This window comes from Schistocerca americana, chromosome X, assembly GCF_021461395.2.
Source record: "Schistocerca americana isolate TAMUIC-IGC-003095 chromosome X, iqSchAmer2.1, whole genome shotgun sequence".
Lineage (NCBI taxonomy): Eukaryota > Metazoa > Arthropoda > Insecta > Orthoptera > Acrididae > Schistocerca > Schistocerca americana.
This window is the reverse complement of record NC_060130.1, coordinates 593,861,939-593,887,210: the sequence shown is the minus strand read 5'-3', so window position 1 is coordinate 593,887,210 and position 25,272 is coordinate 593,861,939. Positions and strand designations below refer to the sequence as shown.

General features: G+C 43.7%; 1 protein-coding gene across 1 annotated transcript in view; it reads left to right on the top strand.

The window, feature by feature from the left end:
- The first annotated feature begins 481 nt into the window (after window positions 1-481).
- LOC124556118 (inactive hydroxysteroid dehydrogenase-like protein 1) overlaps window positions 482-25,272 on the top strand; it is a 168,369-nt gene continuing 143,578 nt past the window's right edge. The window contains exons 1-2 of the mRNA XM_047130138.1: window positions 482-548; window positions 2,630-2,746. Coding sequence (XP_046986094.1) covers window positions 2,683-2,746 — 64 coding nt within the window. The 5' untranslated portion in view covers window positions 482-548; window positions 2,630-2,682. The remainder of the gene's footprint in view (window positions 549-2,629; window positions 2,747-25,272) is intronic.

The following is a 25,272-nucleotide window of genomic DNA, read 5'->3' as shown; positions in this document are numbered from 1 at the left end:
ATGTAGATGTAGAAAGTTTGTCAATGTCACACACGCTTATCTCTTCTTTACCGTCGGTACACGCCACCAGTTGTGCTTTAAAATGGTTCAAATGGCTCTGAGCACTATGGGACTTAACTGCTGAGGTCATCAGTCCCCTAGAACTTAGAACTACTTAAACCTAACTAACCTAAGGATATCACAGACATCCATGCCCGAGGCAGGATTCGAACCTGCGACCGTAGTGGTCGCGTGGTTCCAGACTGTAGCGCCTAGAACCGCTCGGCCACTCTGGCCGGCTTGAGCTTTAAAAAACATTTTCTTCAAGATGTGTACGTGTGTTGAGCCGAGTGCTGAAAGTACCCTCTCACCCCTCTCGCCCTCCATCTGGCCTTGCAAAACGTGGGTTACATCACCTACTACAGAGAAGCGCCATTAAAGTATGTCGACGTCACATATGCTTATCTCTCCTTCCCCGCCAGACAAGCCACGTGCTCTTCTCCCGCCAGTCGGAAGTTTGTTAACAAATAGTGCGTGCGTTCCTGTCGCGCCAGAACCACATTCTAGCTGTGAATATTTTCGTATTTTATGGACTGATTATAAACTCAGTGCATTCTTTATCTTTCTTTATGTGAATTTTATGAATAGGACGAGGACATTGATAGCTGTTCTGTCACTTTGGACACACATTTTAATTATCTCTTCTAGAGTTTTGCCTGTGTGTTTCTCCATGTCTACAAGTTTGTTTTACAAGCTTATTTTATACCATATGTCAGTCCCCAGATAATCTGCAAACAGTAAACTCTAAGAACAGTTGACAGCACAGATATTTTTCTTTAACTTTACTGTTTTAGAGGAAAAAGTTAAGTTGTAACCGATCCTCATTTTCTATTGACAATCAAACGAGTGCCGTTTGGTCCTGTCCTTCAGTTTTTCTAGTTGTAACTGTCGTTATAGAGATAGTTTTTTAATGATTTCTGTAACAGGCTTGTAAAACATTGTGGTTTAGTGATACTACTGGGAAAAATATTAAGTCTGTGTGATGACTGGGACGTTCTTAACCATTCAGACCACAACTTGGTCACATTTAATCCTTTTTAATGTTCATTTCCCTCTCTTTTAACTACACTCCTGGAAATGGAAAAAAGAACACATTGACACCGGTGTGTCAGACCCACCATATTTGCTCCGGACACTGCGAGAGGGCTGTACAAACAATGATCACACGCACGGCACAGCGGACACACCAGGAACCGCGGTGTTGGCCGTCGAATGGCGCTAGCTGCGCAGCATTTGTGCACCGCCGCCGTCAGTGTCAGCCAGTTTGCCGTGGCATACGGAGCTCCATCGCAGTCTTTAACACTGGTAGCATGCCGCGACAGCGTGGACGTGAACCGTATGTGCAGTTGACGGACTTTGAGCGAGGGCGTATAGTGGGCATGCGGGAGGCCGGGTGGACGTACCGCCGAATTGCTCAACACGTGGGGCATGAGGTCTCCACAGTACATCGATGTTGTCGCCAGTGGTCGGCGGAAGGTGCACGTGCCCGTCGACCTGGGACCGGACCGCAGCGACGCACGGATGCACGCCAAGACCGTAGGATCCTACGCAGTGCCGTAGGGGACCGCACCGCCACTTCCCAGCAAATTATGGACACTGTTGCTCCTGAGGTATCGGCGAGGACCATTCGCAACCGTCTCCATGAAGCTGGGCTACGGTCCCGCACACCGTTAGGCCGTCTTCCGCTCACGCCCCAACATCGTACAGCCCGCCTCCAGTGGTGTCGCGACAGGCGTGAATGGAGGGACGAATGCAGACGTGTCGTCTTCAGCGATGAGAGTCGCTTCTGCCTTGGTGCCAATGATGGTCGTATGCGTGTTTGGCGCCGTGCAGGTGAGCACCACAATCAGGACTGCATACGACCGAGGCACACAGGGCCAACACCCAGCATCATGGTGTGGGGAGCGATCTCCTACACTGGCCGTACACCACTGGTGATCGTCGAGGGGACACTGAATAGTGCACGGTACATCCAAACCGTCATCGAACCCATCGTTCTACCATTCCTAGACCGGCAAGGGAACTTGCTGTTCCAACAGGACAATGCACGTCCGCATGTATCCCGTGCCACCCAACGTGCTCTAGAAGGTGTAAGTCAACTACCCTGGCCAGCAAGATCTCCGGATCTGTCCCCCATTGAGCATGTTTGGGACTGGATGAAGCGTCGTCTCACGCGGTCTGCACGTCCAGCACGAACGCTGGTCCAACTGAGGCGCCAGGTGGAAATGGCATGGCAAGCCGTTCCACAGGACTACATCCAGCATCTCTACGATCGTCTCCATGGGAGAATAGCAGCCTGCATTGCTGCGAAAGGTGAATATACACTGTACTAGTGCCGACATTGTGCATGCTCTGTTGCCTGTGCCTATGTGCCTGTGGTTCTGTCAGTGTGATCATGTGATGTATCTGACCCCAGGAATGTGTCAATAAAGTTTCCCCTTCCTGGGACAATGAATTCACGGTGTTCTTATTTCAATTTCCAGGAGTGTAATTAATTTACATGACAAATTAAGTGATGTGCATAAGGACTATTACACCATGAGGTAATTTAAAATATTTTTTTAAGTGAATAGGTAATTCTTTTCTTTAGGTTTCCTGAGATTTTCAGCACAATTTGGCCTTATTGGTCATTTCCAATGATGTATGCAAATTGAGACAGTGATGGTTTATCAGATGCTCTGGCTGCTTTATACCACAATTTTTCCAGGTGAGACAACTGAGTAACTTTGATCTGTGTGTAATATTTCACTGTTTTTGCGATATAGTCCTCAGTATTTCAATATGCCATAATTTGAAGGACTGTTACTCTACGAGGTGATATAAGGTATTTTAAACTGAGTAGAGAGAATGTTGATATTAGAAATGCATGAGTTTTGATGTGTAGCCTTTGATATCTCCTGATTTCATCCGTATTTACAGTATTTTGTCGGTATAAGAAAAGGTTTTGTACCTTTTATTCTAACATGAGTTAATGTGGTTAAAGATTTTTATGTGCTTTATGGTACCCCATCTCTTGGACTTTGTAGGTGAATCCATCATTTTACTGAAATGTGTTAATGTTTCGTAACCTGCGGAATTTGTGCAGCTACTACGTGCAAAAATAGTCGGATGGCGTAGCAAGATTTTACTTCGGTTATTACTCTTTTTCGAATGTACGTAATCTGGCATGATTATCTTCGTTTATTTTAAGACTTGATTATATGGGCAGTGATGATCTCAATTATTACAGGAGTTATTGTATTTGTGCGCAAAATTTGAACAGCTAATATTTTACTATTTTCTTATCACACGAAATTTGATAAACTTGACTACATGTAAGTCCCCTCCCACTTACATTAAATGAAATATTGTAACAGATTCTTCCCACAGTATTAAGGCACACCGTCTTTCTGGAGAGTGACTGACGCCCTTTTGTAAACATCGTGAGTCAGCACTCCTCTGGAAGGGGGAAGGAATGCACAGGGTGGCAGCCAATCAAGGAATATTACAGGGAATTGGTTTAAAAAATTATTCCTAAGGCTCAGTCAAATCTTAACAAGTTTACTCCCAGAGCAACTTACAGTGTGAATATGTGACACAAGTTGCCTGTCTTTCAGAACCGAGGCAGTTCTGTGCAGTTAAAGCTGCTGACAAGAGACGCCCTGAGACCTCTGCTGAACTGCTAGCGGATTCACGTCATTGGTTTTAGCCAATAGGCCGGCCGGTGTGGCCGTGAGGTTCTAGGCGCTTCAGTCTGGAACCGCGTGACCGCTACGGTCGCAGATTCGAATCTTGCGTCGTGCATGGATGTGTGTGATGTCCTTGGGTTAGTTAGGTTTAAGTAGTTCTAAGTTCTAGGGGACTGATGACCACAGATGTTAAGTCCCATAGTGCTCAGAGCCATTTTTTAGCCAATAACGCGCGTGGGATACGGGTCACGTGTGTGGACGCTGGAGTATTCCGCAGTGTAGAACACAGTTCCCTCCCTCTCTTGTGATCCAGAACTCGAGCAGACCAGACGTTTTTCTTGGGAGGCAGAGCCCCTGGCTCTGTGTTCCATGACCGGTCACCAACGTCAGTTAACATGAATCGCCTCCCATCCGTTGTCCACTTATTTAGCTGTTCGACTTCCAAGACTGGCCTAAACCCGGTAACTTCCGACCCAAGGCGCGCCCCTTGTACACCGTACATTGAGATGTATTCTCTTTATTTTTCTTATTTCCTGTTTGTCATTTAACGGCAGCCCTGGATGCCCACTTATAAGTCCTGACCGCTCGACCTCTCGTACATTTCGTCGCGAGCCGGATCCAACTACCTTCTTCCCCCTTCCCTGCCCATGTACACACTATATGTTACCGTGTGTCCACGTCCTGCTCTCGCACAATCGCTGACATTTCCGCACAGGAAGAGACTTACTTGTTATTGTCAAGACCTTTGCCTAGGCGTGTAAATACTATTTGCAGTGTCTGTGTTTAGCCATTTACTATGCAATGTCCTTCAGATATGCGTGTATCACAACAACTGTATGAGTACAGGACATGGACACACGGTGGAGGCTTAGGTCAGTCCTGAAAGAGTGCTCAGACAGCCAAAGTCGTTAGGGCGAACACTCGCGTAAAGCGAGAAATCCGAGGATCGGGTTCCAGTCAGGCATAAATTTTCATTTGAGGCCAATAAATTGTACAGGTGGAATCTCATCGTATTCGCAATTGCGAATACATTTCTTGCAAACTGGCAACGTTTATTTCGCTTGGAGCCTCCACACATGGATACATCCATCGTGATGGTGTACACAAAACTGGGACTCCCTTGAAAAGACGAAGTGGTGCCACTCCTGTGTCTATCGTTGTTATTGGCTGCACCATTGTCGGCGCGCCTCTCTTTCTGCTGCTACGTCAAGGGAAGCCGCAACGATAGAAATATTAAACTTCCTAGCAGATTAAAACTGTGTGCCCGACCGAGACTCGAACTCGGAACTTTTGCCTTTCGCGGACAAGTGCTCTACCATCTGAGCTACCGAACCACGAGTCACGCCCGCTCCTCACAGCTTTACTTCTGCCAGTATCTCGTCTCCTACCTTCCAAACTTTACTGGCAGAAGTAAAGCTGTGAGGAAACGGCGTAAGTCGTGCTTCGGTGGCTCAGATGGTAGAGCACTTGCCCGCGAAAGGCAAGGTCCCGAGTTCATTCTGGAAACATCCCCCAGGCTGTGCGCGTGAGTCGTGCTTCGGTAGCTCAGATGGTGGAGCACTTGCCCGCGAAAGGCAAAGGTCCAGAGTTCGAGTCTCGGTCGGACACACAGTTTTAATCTGCCAGGAAGTTTCATATCAGCGCACACTCCGCTGCAGAGTGAAAATCTCATTCTGGAAACATCTCCCAGGCTGTGGGTAAGCCATGTCTCCGCAGTATCTTTTCTTTCAGGAGTGCTAGTTCTGCAAGGTTCGCAAGAGAGCTTCTGTAAAGTTTGGAAGGTAGGAGACGAGATACTGGCAGAAGTAAAGCTGTGAGGACCGGGCGTGAGTCGTGCTTCGGTAGCTCAGATGGTAGAGCACTTGCCCGCGAAAGGCAAAGGTCCCGAGTTCGAGTCTCGGTCGGGCACACAGTTTTAATCTGCCAGGAAGTTTCATATCAGCGCACACTCCGCTGCAGAGCGAAAATCTCATTCTGGAAATAATAATATTGTCGCCATGCTGACATTCCGTAGTGCTCCAGGCGTCGCTGCGCTGCTCAAAAATGGTTCAAATGGCTCTGAGCACTATGGGACTTAACATCTGAGGTCATCAGTCCCCTAGAACTTAGAACTACTTAAACCTAACTAACCTACGGACATCACACACATCCATGCCCGAGGCAGGATTCGAACCTGCGACCGTAGCGGTCGCGCGGTTCCAGACTGAAGCGCCTAGAACCGCTCGGCCACACCGGCCGGCGTTGCGCTGCTCGTGTGGATTCTTGTCTTACTGAAAACATGATTGTTTCCTAACTCTTCTCCTTCTTCTTCTTCTTCTTGAATTCCCTTACGCTTTCGAGCTTGGGGATAGCCTCGCCCTGTTTCTTCTATTCCACACTATTCTTGCATAATGTCTTCATTTGCACGATTCTTTTTCCACGCCTTTGTCCCAGTATCTCGAACCTGCCCTCCCATGTGACGCAGGGCCTTCGTCGTCCGGTCCCTCCTCTACACGTATTACAAAAAGTTGTTTAGCTTTTCTTTCCTCTCTCATTCTCTTGACGAGCCCGTACCATTTCAACTGACGATTCTCAACCACCATACTCATTGCTTTCTTCTGCCCAGTGTCTTATCGAATTCTTTCATTTCTAACTCTCTCTCTCTTCTAATCTTTCCTACAACTGTCCTCACGAACTTCATTTGCTGGCAGTAATCTTGCTTAGGTGTTTTTCTTGTAGTAGGAAACTCTCCACACCATACGCTGTAATTAGTCGCTCAATTGCGTTCTAAATTTGCATTTTAGTTTTCATACTTATATGATTCTTCACCATTATTATGTTGTTCACCTGGTAGTACTCTGAGATTGCTTTCTTAGTTCTGGATGTTGATAACAATGCACCAAAGTGTAAAAGAGGTTGTTCCTACTCATTACCTTGCAAATGGCAACACAATAATTGGTGAATACTATTCTTCCATCACTACTTAGTGTGATGTCAAGATATTCGAAAGTTTACTTGCGCATCTGGATGAACAGATATTGTTGACAACATACTTTATACTTCGAAATAAATTCGCAGTATGCAAAGAACTTGGCTTCAGCTGTATTAGATGTAGATGCCCTACTTATTGGTGATATACGAAAATCTGTGCCGGACCAGGACCCGAACCGGGATTTGCCACTTTTCGCGAGTGGGAATTCTGGGTTCGGGTCCCGGCCCAGCAAAAATTTCCATATGTTACCAACACGTAGAACATCTATATCTAATACAGCTGAACCCATGTTATTTATTTCGAAATAATTTTCAAAAGTGCCTTCTTTTACAAGAGGCTTTCCTTTATACAGAACACTGAGTTCTTCTTCCTGTCTGTTCTGTTTTGAAACCCACAATACTTTGCTTTTATCTGCATTCAGTATTATCCCCTCCCGCTTCAGTTCTTCATACCATTCCACTAGAGCCTGGTGTCAGCCACAAATACTACATCATCTGCATAGAGCAGGGATGGCCAAGAATTCGGCTCAACTGGCAATTTCCCCCACCACGACGCTACGCTCTCTGACCGCGGTGGGGGGAGAGGGAGAAACTGCGAACTCGGCGCAGTTGAAAAGCAGTGCAGTCGCACTGCGTATGAGTTGTTTCTACATTTCACATTTCGCAACAACATAGATCACAAGCAAAACAAATTTTCAGTATTATTTAATTATATTTGGTGGGCTGGTACAAACTGTGGGCATATGGATAGAAGCAGACAATTTCACAGATTTTGGGATTCAGGTTGCAATTTAACCGTGACTTATTTAGTTTCACAATCGAAAAAACGCCTTTCACACACATCTGTTGATCGAAATATTGTAAAACTTTTGCAACCTCATTATGTAAACGTGGAAACTCCACCTGAGGAAAGCAAAGTAGACGTCCTACACTGTTTTAACGTTAAAAGCATTTGGCTTCAAAACAGGAATTACTTTGCGAGTCAGTCAGTTACGTCGGCACATGCACGGGGGCACTTTCAACTGAAGAGGCAACAGGTCTCGAAAACAACTTGAAAACAGCTGTAAGATTGGCAGCGTCCAAAACGTTTAGGAAACTATCCATGTAATTCTAGTAAGGCCACAATGCATCCTTCAAACCCAACGTTTTCTTTAACGCCAGTCAGCTTAGGGCACTGGACTGTCTTGGTCAGAGCGTGTCCCTTCTACAACGCGGTTTTCTTTTTAATTGCATCCCCATCACACAGAAAGAAGTTAACTTGTAGTTTCTTACAGTGGTCAGCGTGCAGTCAAGCCAATTAAAATCCGAAGTCTGCAATCCATTCCGAATGTTCTAATTTTCGTTACTGCAGTCTTTTTCCCTCAATAATTCAACAATAGCCGGTTTTAAGTCGAAAATCGTTCCAGGCATGCTCCTTGACTTAACCAACGTACTGCATAGTAATTTATAAAGTCTCCAGACTCTTCGTTCAGTTCGAATGAAAACTCTTACAATTGAGTATGGAATACGCGTGCGATTTCAGAAATTTTGCTATTCATACCATCAATTTCTTCATGCTCTCCATGCCTGGAAATTTAGCACAAAGTGCTTCTTGATGTACGGAACAATGAATACCGTCTGCTTTTGGTTGTAATTTTTTGCTACGCGTGGAGGTTGGCACGCCGTGACTTGCCCCGGCATAGAGCTATGTTCTATAGGTTCGCCTCTTGTATGTTTTTGTTACTTCATCTAGGAAGATGTTAAAGAGTTTTGCACTGGGCAATGAGGTCGCCACATCCTTGCGCCTTACATTTTCTAACTCAAGATACGTAAAATGACTGTACGATCCTGAACAGGTGAGCGAACAATGTTGGCTCCTCATGTGCCAATCCAATGGGACACAACGTTGAATCTGGAGCTCCTTAATCTACGGATTCCTGATTCGCTTGACGGTCGTGGCATCCGGATCAACGCAAGCAAATTTATGGAGTTGGCAGTAAACAAATGAAAACAGAAACAAAATGCACACCGGTTATTCAGTCAACCGATTTCAGTTGAAGGTTTGTGTGAGTACAATGTACGCCACAGAAGAGAGGGTAGAGATGGTACTCATGACTAATTGACCGTTGTGTATTTTCCTTCTGTTTACATTTGTTTACTATCACCTTCAATAAGTGGACGAACTAATGTTACCCGGGTGCCGGCACTGTGTGCTAGTATGGAAAACTTGAAGTCAGTTTTGCGCTACGTTTTTTATCATGTCCTGTTGATTTGAATGGTACGCTGTGATATATTTTTGAACAGTTCTTAAGGAGAGAAACTGGATTACGGTATAAAAACTGTAGGGTACTATTTGAAAAAAGACGCACTGCTGTTTATGTATTTGTAATGAACAAAGTTACAAGACCGGCAATTATCTTAATGTACCCCTGGTAACTGAACAATATTTGCTCAACACTCTTCTTTAGTTTGTTTCTGGATGGAAAGTTATTTGGTGTGAGTAGGATACGAGGTATGTTTTTTAAGTAAATACCTCTTTGAAATAAAAATAAAACAAGTAAGATTTTCTTAGCAATTTTATTATTACGCGAAAGCCTGTTCGTTAACAAGTTTGCTTGGTGGCCATCCTCCGCAGCAAGTACAGAAATACTTGTTTTGTAAATAACCGCCTTTTCCTGCTGCTGTGGCAGCAGGAAAAGGCGGTTTTATGCACAAAACATGTATTACTGTTCTTTAATCGACTTTTCCACATATTCCACCAATATCAAGGCACTTACCATATCACACAATCAGCTTTAAATACCATCCTCGTAGAAATCTTCCGCCTGAGCATAACTTTCGAGAATTTAAAAGTTCTGTAACAATTGCATAAATCATTCTCCTTGGCACTTGAGGTAACTCTTCACATAACGTCTAAATCGTAAAGCGTCTGTTCTCTCTCACTTTTTCATCTACTTTCTGCGCAAAATCGTCAGTAGTGAATGGAAGTCTCCCACTTCGTTCCTCATCACTCACATTCATAAAGCCACCTTTAAGAGCTCTCACCCATTTCCATACAATCCAATCGTTCATGCTGTCAAGAAGTATGCCTTATGCAGTTGTTACAGAACGTTTAAATTATCAAAAGTTATGCTTAGGAAGCAGATTCCTACGAGGATGGTATTCAAAGCTCATTGTACGATACAGTTAGTGCCTTAATATTGGCGGGAATTATGTAGAAAAGTAGATTAAAGTACAGCCTTTCATGTAAAAATACAATTGCTAGGAAAAGTCTTCTTGTTTGATTTTTATTTCCAAACAGTGCTTACTTAAAAACGCTCCTCATAAATGGGACATAATGTATGCAGAAGATATGAACGCTTTTAATTAAATGTTGTTTATTATCAAAGGTACCATTGTTTGGAGTATCAAGAGAAATTGCTGACTGGATTGTGGACTTCTTGGTAGGGAAGACACAACAAGCTATCTTGCATGGAAATTCATCCACAGATGACAGTGTGTGCCCCAGGGAAGGGCGTTGGGACCCTTGATGTTCATTTTACATGTTAATAAACTTGCGGACAATATTAACAATATAAAATTGTGCACGTCACAAAACGGAAAAACGTAGTATGCTATGACTATGATACTAACGAGTCACAGTTGGAATCGGTCAATTCCTACAAATAACTGGGTGTAATAATTTGTGGGAGTGTGAAATGGAACGATCACATAGGCCCAACGGGTAGACATCGGTCCACTTGTAAAAAACTAGAGAAGTGAAATCAGTCTACAAAAGAGACTGCATACAAAACACTCGTGCGACCCATCCTAGAATATCGATCAAATGTATGGGATCCGTACCGAACAGAACTAAAGGGGGATAGTGAACAGATATAAAAAAAAGGTCAGCACGAATGGTTCAAATGTTCAAATGTGTGTGAAATCTTATGGGACTTAACTGCTAAGGTCATCAGTCCCTGAGCTTACATACTACTTAACCTAAATTATCCTAAGGACAAACACACACACCCATGCCTGAGGGAGGACTCGAGCGTCCGCCGGGAGCAGCCGCACAGTCCATGACTGCAGCGCCTCAGACCGCTCGGCTAATCCCGCGTGGCGAATGGTCAAAGGTTTTTTAGTACCGTGGGAGAGTGACACGAAGACGCTGGAAGAACTGAACTGGCGCTCGCTTGAAGATATACGCAAACTATCCCGTGAAAATCTACTTAGAAGGCTTGTAGAACCAATTTTAGGTGATGAATTTTGGAGTATATTACAACCCCCAATGTACTGCTCCCATAGGTGTCACGAAGACAAGATTAAACTGATTACAGCGCACTAAGGTACTTAAGCAATTATTCTTCTAGCGCTCCATACGTGAATGGAGCGGGAAAAGGCCCTAATAAGATGCACAATAGGACGTACCCTTTGGCATGCACTTTACTGTGGTTTGCAGAGTATGATTGTGGATGTAGAGGGTTCATGACCCCTATGGCGCTCCCCGCTCCCTCTTTTAGATCCCCACCCAGATAACATTTGTTCTTACGTACATGATAAATGAAATTGAGTGCAACTGAGGAAGAATGGCTGCAGATGTTTGCAGTACAAATTACATTGTTAACAACGCCGAAGTTTTAAATTTCGCGTTTGAGGAATCGTTCACGCAGGACAATCGTACTAATATACCGTCGTCTGACCAGCGAACAGACCCCCGTGTGGACGACATAGTAATGAGCATCCCTGGCGTGGAGAAACAACTGAAAGAGTTGAAAACAAATTAGTCGCCAGGTCCGTATGGAATCCCAGTTCGGTTTTACAAAGAGTACTCTACGGCACTTGTAAGGTGTCAGGCAAATCCAACATCTTCCATGAAAACCCTGACATGATAAGCAAATCCAGTAGTATGTCACATAGCTCCGAATAAATCGTGACATTAAATTAACCAAAGTAATACGAGTAACGAGTGAGCAAATGGAATACCACAGACTAACACAAGAAAGCCTAAATGCATGTCATACCTTCCCACCGTGAGACAGACCCAGTGCCGAGGGGAGAAACGAGAACAGAAGCCGAGAGCAGAACCGTGTTAAGCTAGAAGGCCCTACGATAAGGGACGGACACCCACGTCGCCAGCTAACCACCAGGACCCCCCCACCCCCCCCCCCCCCCACAGCCCATGTTAAAAGCTAGAGCCCTCCAGAAGAACAGTATAGATCTTACGATAACACAAAAAGGGCCAGCCGCAAGTTTTAGCGTGAGACTTTTTCGCGTCTCTGTTACGTTGCAAACGTTAAAAACATTGCCCCACCACGAAAAGTAACCGCCAGGACTACCCCCCAGCCCATGTTAAAAGATAGAGCCCTCCAGAAGAACAGTATAGATCTTACGATAACACTAAAAGGGCCACACCAGCCGCAAGTTTTAGCGTGAGATTTTGTCGCGTCTCTGTTACGTTGCAAACTTTAAAAACATTGCCCCACCACGAAAAGTATAACGTTTCTCATTGGATAGACAGAATTTTTGTAGGCGGGGCTTACGGTTAACATTGAGACCCTGATTGGTCAGATGAAAACACAGCCAGATAGTTTTTTTTTTAAACCAACTTCAGTAAATTGTAGTAAGGAGAAGTTAAGACAGAGTGGCTTCCGAGACGGCGATATGCGTGGAGCTGTGCCGACCGCCGCTCCCTGACGCTGACTAACCACCGACAAGGTAATGAACGCACGCGATGCCGCATAAGCGCGCATAAAGCTTCACTCAGAACTGCAGAAGTCTCATCTGTTACATCCCCTTTTTACGTAATACTAGTGTCGATCGTCAATTAAATCTCATGGTGTTCACATTTGCCACTTGAAGCAAAAATCTGAAAAGCGATGATTTTTCTGTTATACAATTATTAAGAAGCCACATCAGCCACTGTAATTTACGACAAGACAGATAAGTAATTATAGATAATTGAGGGTCACTTTAGACCATTTTGATAGTTTTCTCTTTTGTGAAACTTAATTTAAACCTAGATTATAGATGTGATATGGCATAGGTCATCCTTCGATCCATTGTAGAACTTGGAAACCCACTCAGGGAATATTCGTTCACATTTTTGTTGAACGCAGTTGCTTTTTATCATCCTGTATTAAAATATTTCCTTTTATCAATAGTGCAATTTATAAACAATGTTTTGTGAGTAGAATAAAATTTCCAATGGTAAACTTAACTGCTTTTTCGACGTTATTTTACCAGCTAACTAAAAATAGGAAAGCTTTGAACCCCTTCCACTAAATTTAGTTAGTATTAAGATTCTTTTACAGGGAGTGCAGTAGAGCTGGCGCTGAAATCATTAAGTATTTGGTTATATCATCGCTAGTCTCACTGAACTCTTGTGAACTCTACATGTCATGTGTGGTCTGGCGTCTCCTTACCAGCAACAGGTCCCTGGTTCAAACTAATCAATTCCCTAAAAAACACGCTCAGAGCGTCGTTGCGCGAAAGTGGTAGGGAGACACGACATAGAACAACAGACACCACGCAGAATGTTAGACACTGGCCCCTTACCTAACTTGCGTTTATTGCGAATCTCGCGCCCAGTGCAAAGTCCCAAGTGACTGGATAAAAGCACAGGTGACTCCTGTGTATAAGAAAGGCAAAAGAACGCACCGGGAAAATTACACACCAATATCCCTGACATCGGTTTGCTGCAGAATCTATGAACATATTCTCAGTTCGAATGTAATAAACTTCCTTGAGACCGAGAGGCTTATGTCCACGAAACAGCACCGTTCGATGGCATCGCTCGTGCAAAACTCAGCTTGCCCTTTTCTCACATAATATACTGTCGACCATTGATGAAGGGCGACAAGCAAATTCCATATTTCTAAATTTCTGAAAAGCATTTGACACTGTGCCCTATTGCCCAGATATATGAGTGGCTCGAATATTTCTTAAGTAATAGAATGCAGTATGTTGACCTCGACGGCCAGTGTTAATCAGAGACAAGTTTATCGCGAGGAGTGACCCAGGGAAGTGTGATAGGACTGCTATTATTTTTTGTTACATGAATGATCTGTTGGACACGATGGGCAGCAATGTGCGGTTGTTTATTGATGAAGCTGTGGTGTACGGGAAGGTGTCAAAATTGAGTGGCTGTAGGAGGATGCAAAAAAGCATATCAAGCAGCGACTCAAAAGCTTTCTTACGAAATCTAAACCGCTCTTTGGAAACGTGCCGCTACACAACGCAAACTGGTCTCTTCTCTCCATTAAAACCCTCATTTGTGGGATATCTACCAATTTCTCCATCCCCATATATTCTTTGCACTCCAGTTAGTGCACAGAATTCGCTATTTAACCTTCAGAAACCGAAGAACACACCTTACTCTCAAACTTTACTCCTACTATTGCTTAGGAGTAAATTTTGGTCTTATTTCCTCCTTAATTTACTTAAGTAGTAGCGTACTCTCTGAATGTGCTCTCTGCCAATCATGGAGTAAATAAATTTACTTTAGGAGCAAATGAATAATTTACTCCTGTAGAAATTTGCTCCTTTAGCTCTGTACCCTCAACTGGACGTTACCAATTTTCTTTTCTCTTAGTAACTTACTACTTTAGTTTCACGTGCACTTGGTTGGTTCTCATCACCCTCAGACAAAATTTCTAGTTAATGTGATGAATGGCAGCTAGTTCTGGATGTAGAAAAAAAGAAGTGTGTGAAACCCTAAGGGACTAAACTGCTGAGGTCATCGGTCCCTATACTTACTCACTACTTCAACTAACTTATTCTAAGAACAGCACACACACCCATGCCCGAGGTAGGACTCGAACCTCCGGCGGGAGGGGCTGCGCAATCCGTGACATGACGCCACAAACCGCGTGGCCACTCCGCGTGGCTCTAGATGTAGAAAAAATGTAGGTTAATGCGGATGAGGAGGGAAAACAAAGCCGTAATATTCAGATACAGCATTAGTAGTGTCGTGCCTGACACAGTCACGTCATTAAAATATCTCGACGTAGCGTTGCAAATCGATATGAAATGGAACGAGCATGTGAGGACTGTGGCAGGGAAGATGAATGGTCAACTTCCATTTATTGGGAGAATTTTGGAGTTCTGTGGTTCACCACTAAAGTAGACCGCATATAGGACTCTAGTGAGACATATTCTTCAGTACTGTTCCGGTGTTTGGGATCCGCTCCTGTTAGGATAAAAGGATGACATCGAAGCAATTCAGAGGCGGGCTGCTATATTTGTTACCAGTATGCTCGAACAACACGCACGTGTTATGGAGATGCTTCGGGAACTCAAGTGGAATTCCCTGGAGGTAAGGCGAAGTTGTTTTCGAGTAACAGTGTTGAGAAAATTTTGAGATCCGGTATTTGAAGCTGACTGCAGAATGGTTCTATTGCTGCCAACATACACTGAAGATCCAGAGAGACTGGTACACCTGGCTAATATCGTGTAGGGCCCCCGCGAGCACCCAGCAGTGCCGCATCACGACGTGGCATGGACTCGACTAATGCCTGAAGTAGTGATGGAGAGAACTGACACCATGAATGCTGCAGGGCTGTCCATAAATCCGTAAGAGTACGAGGGGGTGGAGATCTCTTCTGAACAGCACGTCACAAGACTTCCCAGGTATGTTGAATAATGTTCATGTCCGGGAAGTTTGGTGGGCAGTGGAAGAGTTTAAACTCAGAAGAGTGTTCCTGGAGCTACTCTGTAGCAATTCTGGACGTGTGGGGCGTCGCTTTGTCCTGCTCCAATTACCCAACTCCGTCGGAATGCACAATGGACACGAATGGATACAGGTGATCAGACAGCACGCTTACGTACGTGTCACCTGTCAGAGTCATATATAGACGTATTAGGGGTCCCATATCACTCCATTTGCAAACGCCCTGTACCATTGCAGAGTCTCCACCAGCTTGGAAAGTCCCTTGCTGACATGCAGGGTCGTAAATTCCTGAGGTTGTCTCCATACCCGTACACGTCCATACGTTAGATATAATTTGAAACGAGACTCGTCCGGCCAGGCAACATGTTTCCAGTCATCAATAGTCCAATGTCTGTGTCGACGGGCCCAGGCGAGGCGTAAAGCTTTGTGTCGTTACGGCAAGAAAGGAAGAATGGTTCAAATGGCTCTGATCACTAAGGGACTTAACATCTGAGGTCATCAGTCCCCTAGAACATAGAACTACTTAAACCTAACTAACCTAAGGACATCACACACATCCATGCCCGAGGCAGGATTCGAACCTCCGACCTTAGCGGTCGCGCGGTTCCAGACTGAAGCGTCTAGAACCGCTCGGCCACACCGTTCGGCAAGGAAGAACGAATTGATTGTTGGTGTTAATAACGATCAACCTCCTTTACCTCCTCTGCATTACTGCAGATGACGTATCACTGAGCACATTTGTTCTGTGCAAGCAGTACACGTGAGGCGCCTAGTTGTTTCCACTGCACTGTGTCGCCGGCCGAAGTGGCCGTGCGGTTAAAGGCGCTGCAGTCTGGAACCGCAAGACCGCTACGGTCGTAGGTTCGAATCCTGCCTCGGGCATGGATGTTTGTGATGTCCTTAGGTTCGTTAGGTTTAACTAGTTCTAAGTTCTAGGGGACTAATGACCTCAGCAGTTGAGTCCCATAGTGCTCAGAGCCATTTGAACCATTTGAACTGCACTGTGTCGAATACGAAGGTTCTGTTATAGTTCACTAACCTGCTGCCTTCAAGTTAACGTCCCCAGCGCAGAAAACAGCACGCAGGTCGTAGGTTCTGTATCTTGAGGCTGAAACTGATTTTAGCGAGGTTCTGTTCTGAAATAATGTATCACTTCTTTGGGATGCCACTCGCGTATTTTAATATAGCCACACGAGAAGACTACATGACCTTAATACAACACCTTCTGATACAGCAAAGTACATGATCAAACACAATGTTTACGAAAATGTATCTTTACACTATTTGTGGCACGTGCCTGTGCCTCATGACTACCGGGATGAATCTTTTAATACTGAATACTGGCAAACACATCCTGCCACAGACAACAGACTGTACATCTCGACTGCCTAATCTAGAGTGACGAACAGGAACTTAAATAAAAATTGGAAACACATCCTACGACAGACAACATGTCTGTTCTTCTCGACTGCCTAATCCAGAGTGACGAACAGCCCGAAACACTTCGCGGGCCGTACCAAAAAAGGCGTGACCCGAACGATTCCGAAGTGCTTCGTCTGTAATTTCGCCAGTCTTTTGTTTTTGATTTAAAGTGTTTTTAATAATTCTAAAATGACTGACTGATAGTCAGCTGTTGAGAGATATTTATATTAAAAAGTGAAGTCATTCCATTGAGTAGTTTAACTGATAATAATAACTACACTTTAACGTTTTGACGCCCTTGTTCCGATCACAGCAGCCAATCACAGAGCAGTAGCATTATGCAGGCGGTCTTTCTCACGGGAATGGTACCGAATCTAACAACTGTCACAGGTACCTCACACCACATTTCGTCATCTATATACTTCTTGCATCTCCACTGCTCTGGGAACAGCTTCTTGGAGCCTAATATGATGGCTGACTAAGCCAGAAATATTACATCGTGCACTCATCAAGGGTACACGAGTGGGCCTTCGGCTCTGAAACCACATATCGGTAATGTTTCGCTGAATGGTTCGCACCCTGACACTTGTTGATGGCCCAGCAGTGAAATCTGCAGCATTTTTGCGGAATGGTTGCACTTCTGTCACGTTGAACGATCCTCTTCAGTCGTCGTTGGTCCCATTCTTGCAGGATCCTTTCCCGGCCGCAGCGATGTCGGAGATTTGATGTTTTTCCGGATTCCTGATATTCACAGTACACTCGTGAAATGGTCGTACGGGAAAATTCCCACTATATCGACACCTCGTAGATGCTGTGTCCCATCACTCGTGCGTCGACTATAACACCATGTTCAAACTCACTTAAATCTTGATAACCTGCCATTGTAGCAGCAGTAACCGAAGTGACAACTGCGCCAGACACTTGTTGTCTTATATAGGCGTTGCCAACCGCAGCGCCGTGCTCTTCCTGTTCACATGTCTCTGTATTTGAATAAGCATGCCCATGAACTGTAGATTAAAACTGAAGAAACTGCAAAAAGGTGGGAATTTAAGGGGATGAGGCCTGGATAAACTGAAAGAACCAGAGGTTGTACAGAGTTTCAGGGAGAGCATAAGGGAACAATTGACAGGAATGGGGGAAAGAAATACAGTAGAAGAAGAATGGCCGGCCGCGGTGGTCTAGCGGTTCAGGCGCTCAGTCCGGAACCGCGCGACTACTACGGACGCAGGTTCGAATCCTGCCTCGGGCATGGATGTGTGTGATGTCCTTAGGTTAGTTAGGTTTAAGTAGTTCTAAGTTCTAGGGGACTGATGACCACAGATGTTAAGTCCCATAGTGCTCAGAGCCATTTGAACCATTTTTAGAAGAAGAATGGGTAGCTTTGAGGGATGAAATAGTGAAGGCAGCAGAGAATCAAATAGGTAAAAAGACGAGGGCTAGTAGAAACCCTTGGGTAACAGAAGAAATTTTGAATTTAATTGATGAAAGGAGAAAATATAAAAATGCAGTAAATGAAGCAGGCAAAAAGGAATACAAACGTCTCAAAAATGATATCGACAGGAAGTGCAAAATGGCTAAGCACGGATGGCTAGAGGACGAATGTAAGGATGTAGAAGCTTATCTCACAAGGGGTAAGATAGATACTGCCTACAGGAAAATTAAAGAGACCTTTGGAGAAAGGAGAACCACTTGCACGAATATCAAGAGCTCAGATGGAAACCCACTTCTAAGCAAAGAAGGGAAAGCAGAAAGGTGGAAGGAGTATATAGAAGGTCTATACAAGGGCGATGTACTTGATGACAATATTATGGAAATGGAAGAGGAGGCAGATGAAGATGAAATGGGAGATACGATACTGCGTAAAGAGTTTGACAGAGCACTGAAAGACCTGAGTCGAAACAAGGCCCCTGGAGTAGACAACATTCCATCAGAACTACTTGGGAGAGCCAGTCCTGACAAAACTCTACCATCTGGTGAGCAAGATGTATGAGAAAGGCGAAATACCCTCAGACTTCAAGAAGAATATAATAATTCCAATCCCAAAGAAAGCAGGTGTTGACAGATGTGAAAATTACCGAACTATCAGTTTAATAAGTCACAGCTGCAAAATACTAACGCGAATTCTTTACAGACGAATGGAAAAACTGGTAGAAGCCGACCTCGGCGAAGATCAGTTTGGATTCCGCAGAAATTTTGGAACACGTGAGGCAATACTGACCCTACGACTTATCTTAGAAAATAGATTAAGGAAAGGCAAACCTACATTTCTAGCATTTGTGGACTTAGAGAAAGCTTTTGACAATGTTGAATGGAATACTCTCTTTCAAATTCTAAAGGTGGCAGGGGTAAAATACAGGGAGCGAGAAGCTATTTACAATTTGTACAGAAACCAGATGTCAGTTATAAGAGTCGAGGGGTATGAAAGGGAAGCAGTGGTTGGGAAGGGAGTGAGACAGGTTTGTAGCCTATCCCCGATGTTATTCAATTTGTATATTGAGCAACAAAAAAAGAAACAAAAGAAAAGTTCGGAGTAGGTATTAAAATCCATGGAGAAGAAATAAAAACTTTGAGGTTCGCCGATGACATTGTAATTCTGTCAGAGACAGCAAAGGACTTGGAAGAGCAGTTGAACGGAATGGACAGTGTCTTGAAAGGAGGGTATAAGATGAACATCAACAAAAGCAAAACGAGGATAATGGAATGTAGTTGAATTAAGTCGGGTGATGCTGAGGGAATTAGATTAGGAAATGAGACACTTAAAGTAGTAAAGGAGTTTTGCTATTTGGGGTGCAAAATGACTGATGATGATCGAAGTAGAGAGGATAGGAAATGTAGACTGGCAATGGCAAGGAAAGCGTTTCTGGAGAAGAGAAATTTGTTAACATTGAGCATTGATTTAAGTGTCAGGAAGTCGTTTCTGAAAGTATTTGTATGGAGTGTAGCCATGTATGGAAGTGAAACGTGGACGATAAATAGTTTAGACAAGAAGAGAATAGAAGCTTTCGAAATGTGGTGCTACAGAAGAATGCTGAAGATTACATGGGTAGATCACATAACTAATGAGGAGGTATTGAATAGAATTGGGGAGGAGTTAGTGGCACAACTTGACAAGAAGAAGGGATCGGTTGGTAGGACATGTTCTGAGGCATCAAGGGATCACCAATTTAGTATTGGAGGGCAGCGTGGAGGGTAAAAATCGTAGAGGGAGACCAAGAGATGAATACACTAAGCAGATTCAGAAGAATGTAGGCTGCAGTAGGTACTGGTAGATGAAGAAGCTTGGACAGGATAGAGTAGCATGGAGAGCTGCATCAAACCAGTCTCAGGACTGAAGACCACAACAACAACAACAACATGCCTATACCAGTTTCTTTGGCGCTTCAGTGTATATTTCGCGTAAGATAAAAAACGAGAAATTAGGACTCGTACGGAGGCATATAGTCAGTTGTTTTTCCATTGCTCTATTTGTGAGTGGAACAGGAAAGTAAATGACTCGGAGTTGTACAGGGTGCCCTCCGCCGCGCACCGCACGGTGGCTTCGGAGTATGTACGTAGATGTAGATGCAGATCTCTACGCAAAGGCCGAGAACTTTTCAGGTAGCCTAGGTATCTAACATGTAGCAACGTGATGTGAGAGCCGATGGCGCCCCCGCCCCCCCCCCCCCCCCCCCCGGTCCCCCACTTTTAGACGGCTGGCCAGGAAAGCGGTCGCGGCGGGCGCGCGCCTCAGTCGCCATGGAGACGCTGCTGTGGCTGCTGGCTGGCCTGGGCTGCGTGCTGCTGGCCTGGGTGGTGGCCGCGCTGGCCTGCACCGCTCTGCCCGCCCTCTGGCTGTGGCTGCGCCCCGACTCCGTGGACCTCGTCCGCAAGTTCGGCCAATGGGCTGGTGAGTCACTGGTGCACTGCATCCATTTCTACCGGTGCATTTCCACACTCAAAGAGCACTAAGTGGCAGGTGTGGATCTAACAGGGGATCCCAAAACCAAAAGATCTGCTCTAACCGTGATGTAAAAAAATATTACCATTATATCAAACACATTAAGTATTATATTGTTATTATTATTAAACTCACAGTCACCTGTGGCACGTTATGTGTGGAGGCTACGGCAAATTATGTTTAAGCGGTGAAAAACTAATACCGAACCCTGGATCCGCGCCTGAAGCTAGGGCAACGGAGATAGTTCCTAGCACTGCCCACGGGGAGAAACCTCGAACCTTAGGGTGGGGTTCTGTCATATATCTGCTGAGACACGAACTCATGTAATAATAGTAATCCGAGGTATATTATATTAAAACAACAATCGAGAACGCACAGTTTTAAAATAAATATTACCAGTGTCGAGGTAAGAGTGGTTGCTTTGTTACAGATGCCCTCCGATATGCAAATTACGAGTTTCTATGCTCTGATTAAGAACATTATACTTTATGTGCTTGGCATCAGACTGCCGTAAGAAAGTATTTCTTAACATGGCTTTATTATAGAAGCTGAACATGGTAATATTTTGTTAAGATTTTTTATATACATTATTGTACCAGGACGCTGCTATTTTTTGAACTTTATTCACGAGTTGTAGTGTTAGACGATAAGCTTATTTCCGCTGCATGCCATTTCCAAGCAATTTCCATATCTTATCGTTGACGCTGTAGATGTCAAATTTTCTGCCGATTGTATTTGTGGTGCAGATTAAGTTGCTTTAGTCTATATATTTTTTTTCTCAAGTGTAGATGTTGTCTTTGAGTAATTTTGTTGAAATTTTCCTATTCTATCAATTTGACAGCTTTACTTATGTCAAGTTGAGAAAAAAGTAAATATAGGCAAAAACAGCTTAATCTGCGCTACAAATACAATACACAGAAATATTTGACAGCTACAACGTCAACAATGAGATATGGAAATCGCTTGAAAATGACAATGCAGCCGAAGTAATCTTATCGCCTAACTGTACAACTCTTAAATAAAATTTCAAAAAATAGCAGGATCTTCGTGTAATAATATATATAAAATGTCGATATCCCTTACGCTGCAGGCCCTGAGGCATACAAAATGGTAATATTTATTTGAAAAAAAAATGGCTCTGAGCACTATGGGACTTAACATCTGAAGTCATCAGTCCCCTAGAACTTAGAACTACTTAAACCTAACCAACCTAAGGACATCACACAGGATTCGAACCTGCCACCGTAGCGGTCACGTGGTTACATACTGAAGCGCCTAGAACCGCTCGGCCACACCGGCCGGCATTTATTTGAAGGTTGTGCTGTTTGGAGCGCACTTTGCAATAGAATACCTTACGAATTTCAGTCAATAAATTGTTCCACAAATATTCTATCTGTAATTATCAAATAAAAAATAACTTTCTTTAGTATGTGTCGTAGATGGTCATGCCAGAACGGTCCTCTGAAAGCGCAACTTCGTGATTATGAACTTGTTGTGGATTTAAATAACAATATTCGACGTTTAGTCTACGACGAGTACTTCTGTTTGCCTCAGAAAGACGGCCGGAGGTTTCAAATGGGCGCTTGATTTGCCAAAAAAAGAAAAACAAGGACGTATATAAGAAACTAAATTAATAAATATATATTTTTTTAAGTCTGGCTTATTTTTTACTTGCTACAAATCTTATCTACATCTATATATACACGACGAGTTACCTAAAAATTGTACGCCTTTAATTTCGTGAGCCGTTCAGAATATGAAACGAGGTTCTCTGCATCTGACAGACAGTACACAAAGGGGCACATAATTTTGTTGTATGTTTAATCTAATTATCTCTTGTATCGACCGAGGTATTGACTCGAATTTGTTTTTTAATGTGTACTATTTTATTTTCACGTCTCTGTTGGAAATTCTTAACATTATCACTAGTTTCGGTCACACTGGGTCATCTTCAGATGTATGTACGTTCCTAAGTAACCCATCGTGTCTGCATCGGAAACAGACATAAGAATACTGTCTGATGTGTAGTTCCAATATAGATACGAAGGGTTGTTTACTTATTTACATAGATCTGATGATGATCGAGTGTGATCTACTTATACTGTAAAAAATATGCAGTTTTGACGGGAAAATAGCCGGTACGTAATTTTTTTTAAAATATTAACACAGTTGCTGAATTCTCTCGCGACGAGTATGGCAGGCATAGCGGAAATTTATTTATTTTAGTGGAAATATATACTTTCTAACGGCACTCTATAGCTTTTTATACATCCAAGGTACTAAAGTAGCTTACTGGTCGAGCCGATTCACCGATGGGGCATGCCAGCTCCAGTAGGGTCGTGTCTAGTAAAGCGCGGTGATGGTTAAACCAGTCTTCGCGTTTAGAAGCACTTACTGCTGTATGCATTCGACCGTCAATTTATATCAGTTTAGATTAGCTTTATGTGCAACCACCACTCATTCCACCCATCTATGTGAAACATCAAAACTGTCTCGGAATAATGTTTTTGTTATGATCTGAGAAAACAAGACTATTTTTATTGTGAACGACTATAATGAATTCACTAAATGTAACAGAGACCGTATTGTATCTTTGTGGTAAAGATCTATGCACGAAATCGCACTCACAAACTACGAGGTCGTGCTGAAGTGTAACGCCTCCGATAGTTTTACGTAAAAAACTGTTGAAGCTTTTTAAATGAAACAAACGTTATTAACATTCTACATCTTCATTTTCATATCTACGTATTTATTCCTCAACAGAGTCACCCTAGCGGCGAACACATTTCTTTCAACGAGAGACCAGTTTTTTGATACCGTCGCTGTAGAATGTTTGACTTTATTGACGGAGGCACAGCCTCACCTCTGGTTGCACCGCTTCAGCGCTACCAAAATGAAGTCCTCGAAGGTGTTCTTTAAGTCTCGGAAACATGAAAATTGGACATGGCCGACTCGGGACTCCATGGAGGATGATCGAAGACAGTGAACCCAAGGCGTCGGATTGTTGCAGATACGGCAACGCTCGCGTGTGCTCTGACATTGTCGTTCTGAAGCTGGAGTACTTCATGGGTGGGAGAACTCTCCGAATTCGAAACTCGATTACAGCACGCTGCTTCTCACGCAGCGTTCCACACCCCCATGTCCCACGCTACAGTTCGGAGCCATCTAGCAGCAGAGAGCCGAAAATATGTTGACATGAAGAATCAAGTTGTAAAACGTTGATAACGTTTGTTCTGTTTAAAAAGCTTTAGGAGTTTTCATACAAAAAAATCGAAGGCATTACCTTTCAGCACGCCCTACTATTTGGTGCCAAATTGTATCTATTGATGCCATGATATCATAAATGAAAATTATGCCACGGTTTTAAATTTTGGTTGTATGCGTAATGCAGGTTATGTGATTGAGGATGGACAGGAAAGGACAACAGTAGATTACTGCAGCGGAAAGAATGCAAACCCAATTTGCATTGAATGTCGCTTCGTAAAGCCAAGAATTCGTCAGAGACAAGCCGTTACTCAGTGGGAGTGTCATAGAAGTTCTGATTAAATAATAATCGAGTAACTTGTCGTACAGTTCGATGATTTTGCTGTTTCTGCTTTACGCTAGGGAAGGCTTTTTTCTGCACTTTCCTTGACGGCTAGTATAGAGAAATGCCATCACTTGATCAAGAAATGGTTGTTTCTGAATTCAGCTATCCTACTATACGACCGACACGTTGAACAACTTGCTGAGCTGCAAAGAGAAGTTGGAATCTTTTCCTTTTTCACATAGCCTACTGTACTCAGAATTAATTTTTATTCTGCAACGCAATGTACGCTGATTTCAAACCTCCTGACAAATAAAAACTGCGTTCCGGATCCTGATTTGAACCTGGGACCTTTGACTTCCACCAGCAAGTGTTGTCGTGCTTGTATAGCTCAGTCGGTAGAGCAAGAGTCCGCTAAATGCAAAGGTTCCAGTTTGGATTCCCGGTCTGCCATACTATTTCAATCTCTCAGGAAGTTTCAACCCACATCATAGTTGGAAAAAAGAACCTTACCCAAACTAGAGGTTCTCCAAGCCACTGGGCACCTACTTAAACTATAAATAGATTGGTTCAAATGGCTCTGAGCACTATGGGACTTAACATCTGAGGTCATCCGTCCCCTAGAACTTAGAACTACTTAAGCCTAACTAACCTAAGGACACCACGCACATCCAAGCCCGAGGAAGGATTCGAACCTGCGACCAGAGAGGTCGCGCGGTTCCAGACTGAAGCGCCGAGAACCGCTCGGCCACAACGGCCGGCCTATAAATAGATTGCCTGTTTAGAGAACGAATTGACAAAGACAGTCATATAAATAAATAGAGACAGAATAAGTATGTAAGAAAACCAGTTCTGCCAACTTAACTGCTGGAGAAACGGAAACGAATTCTCGGACATTTCGTTCAGTTCATTCAGGGTAGTATTACTGAAAGTTAGTACAGTTGGACAACGATTTTAGATGGGATTAATCTGATTTCCTTTAACCACGAAACCGATTATACCGCGTCAAACAAATCAGTTTTCTCGAACAAGCAGCAAAAAAGAAAAAAAAACTGTAGCACCGCTTTTAAATATATACTCA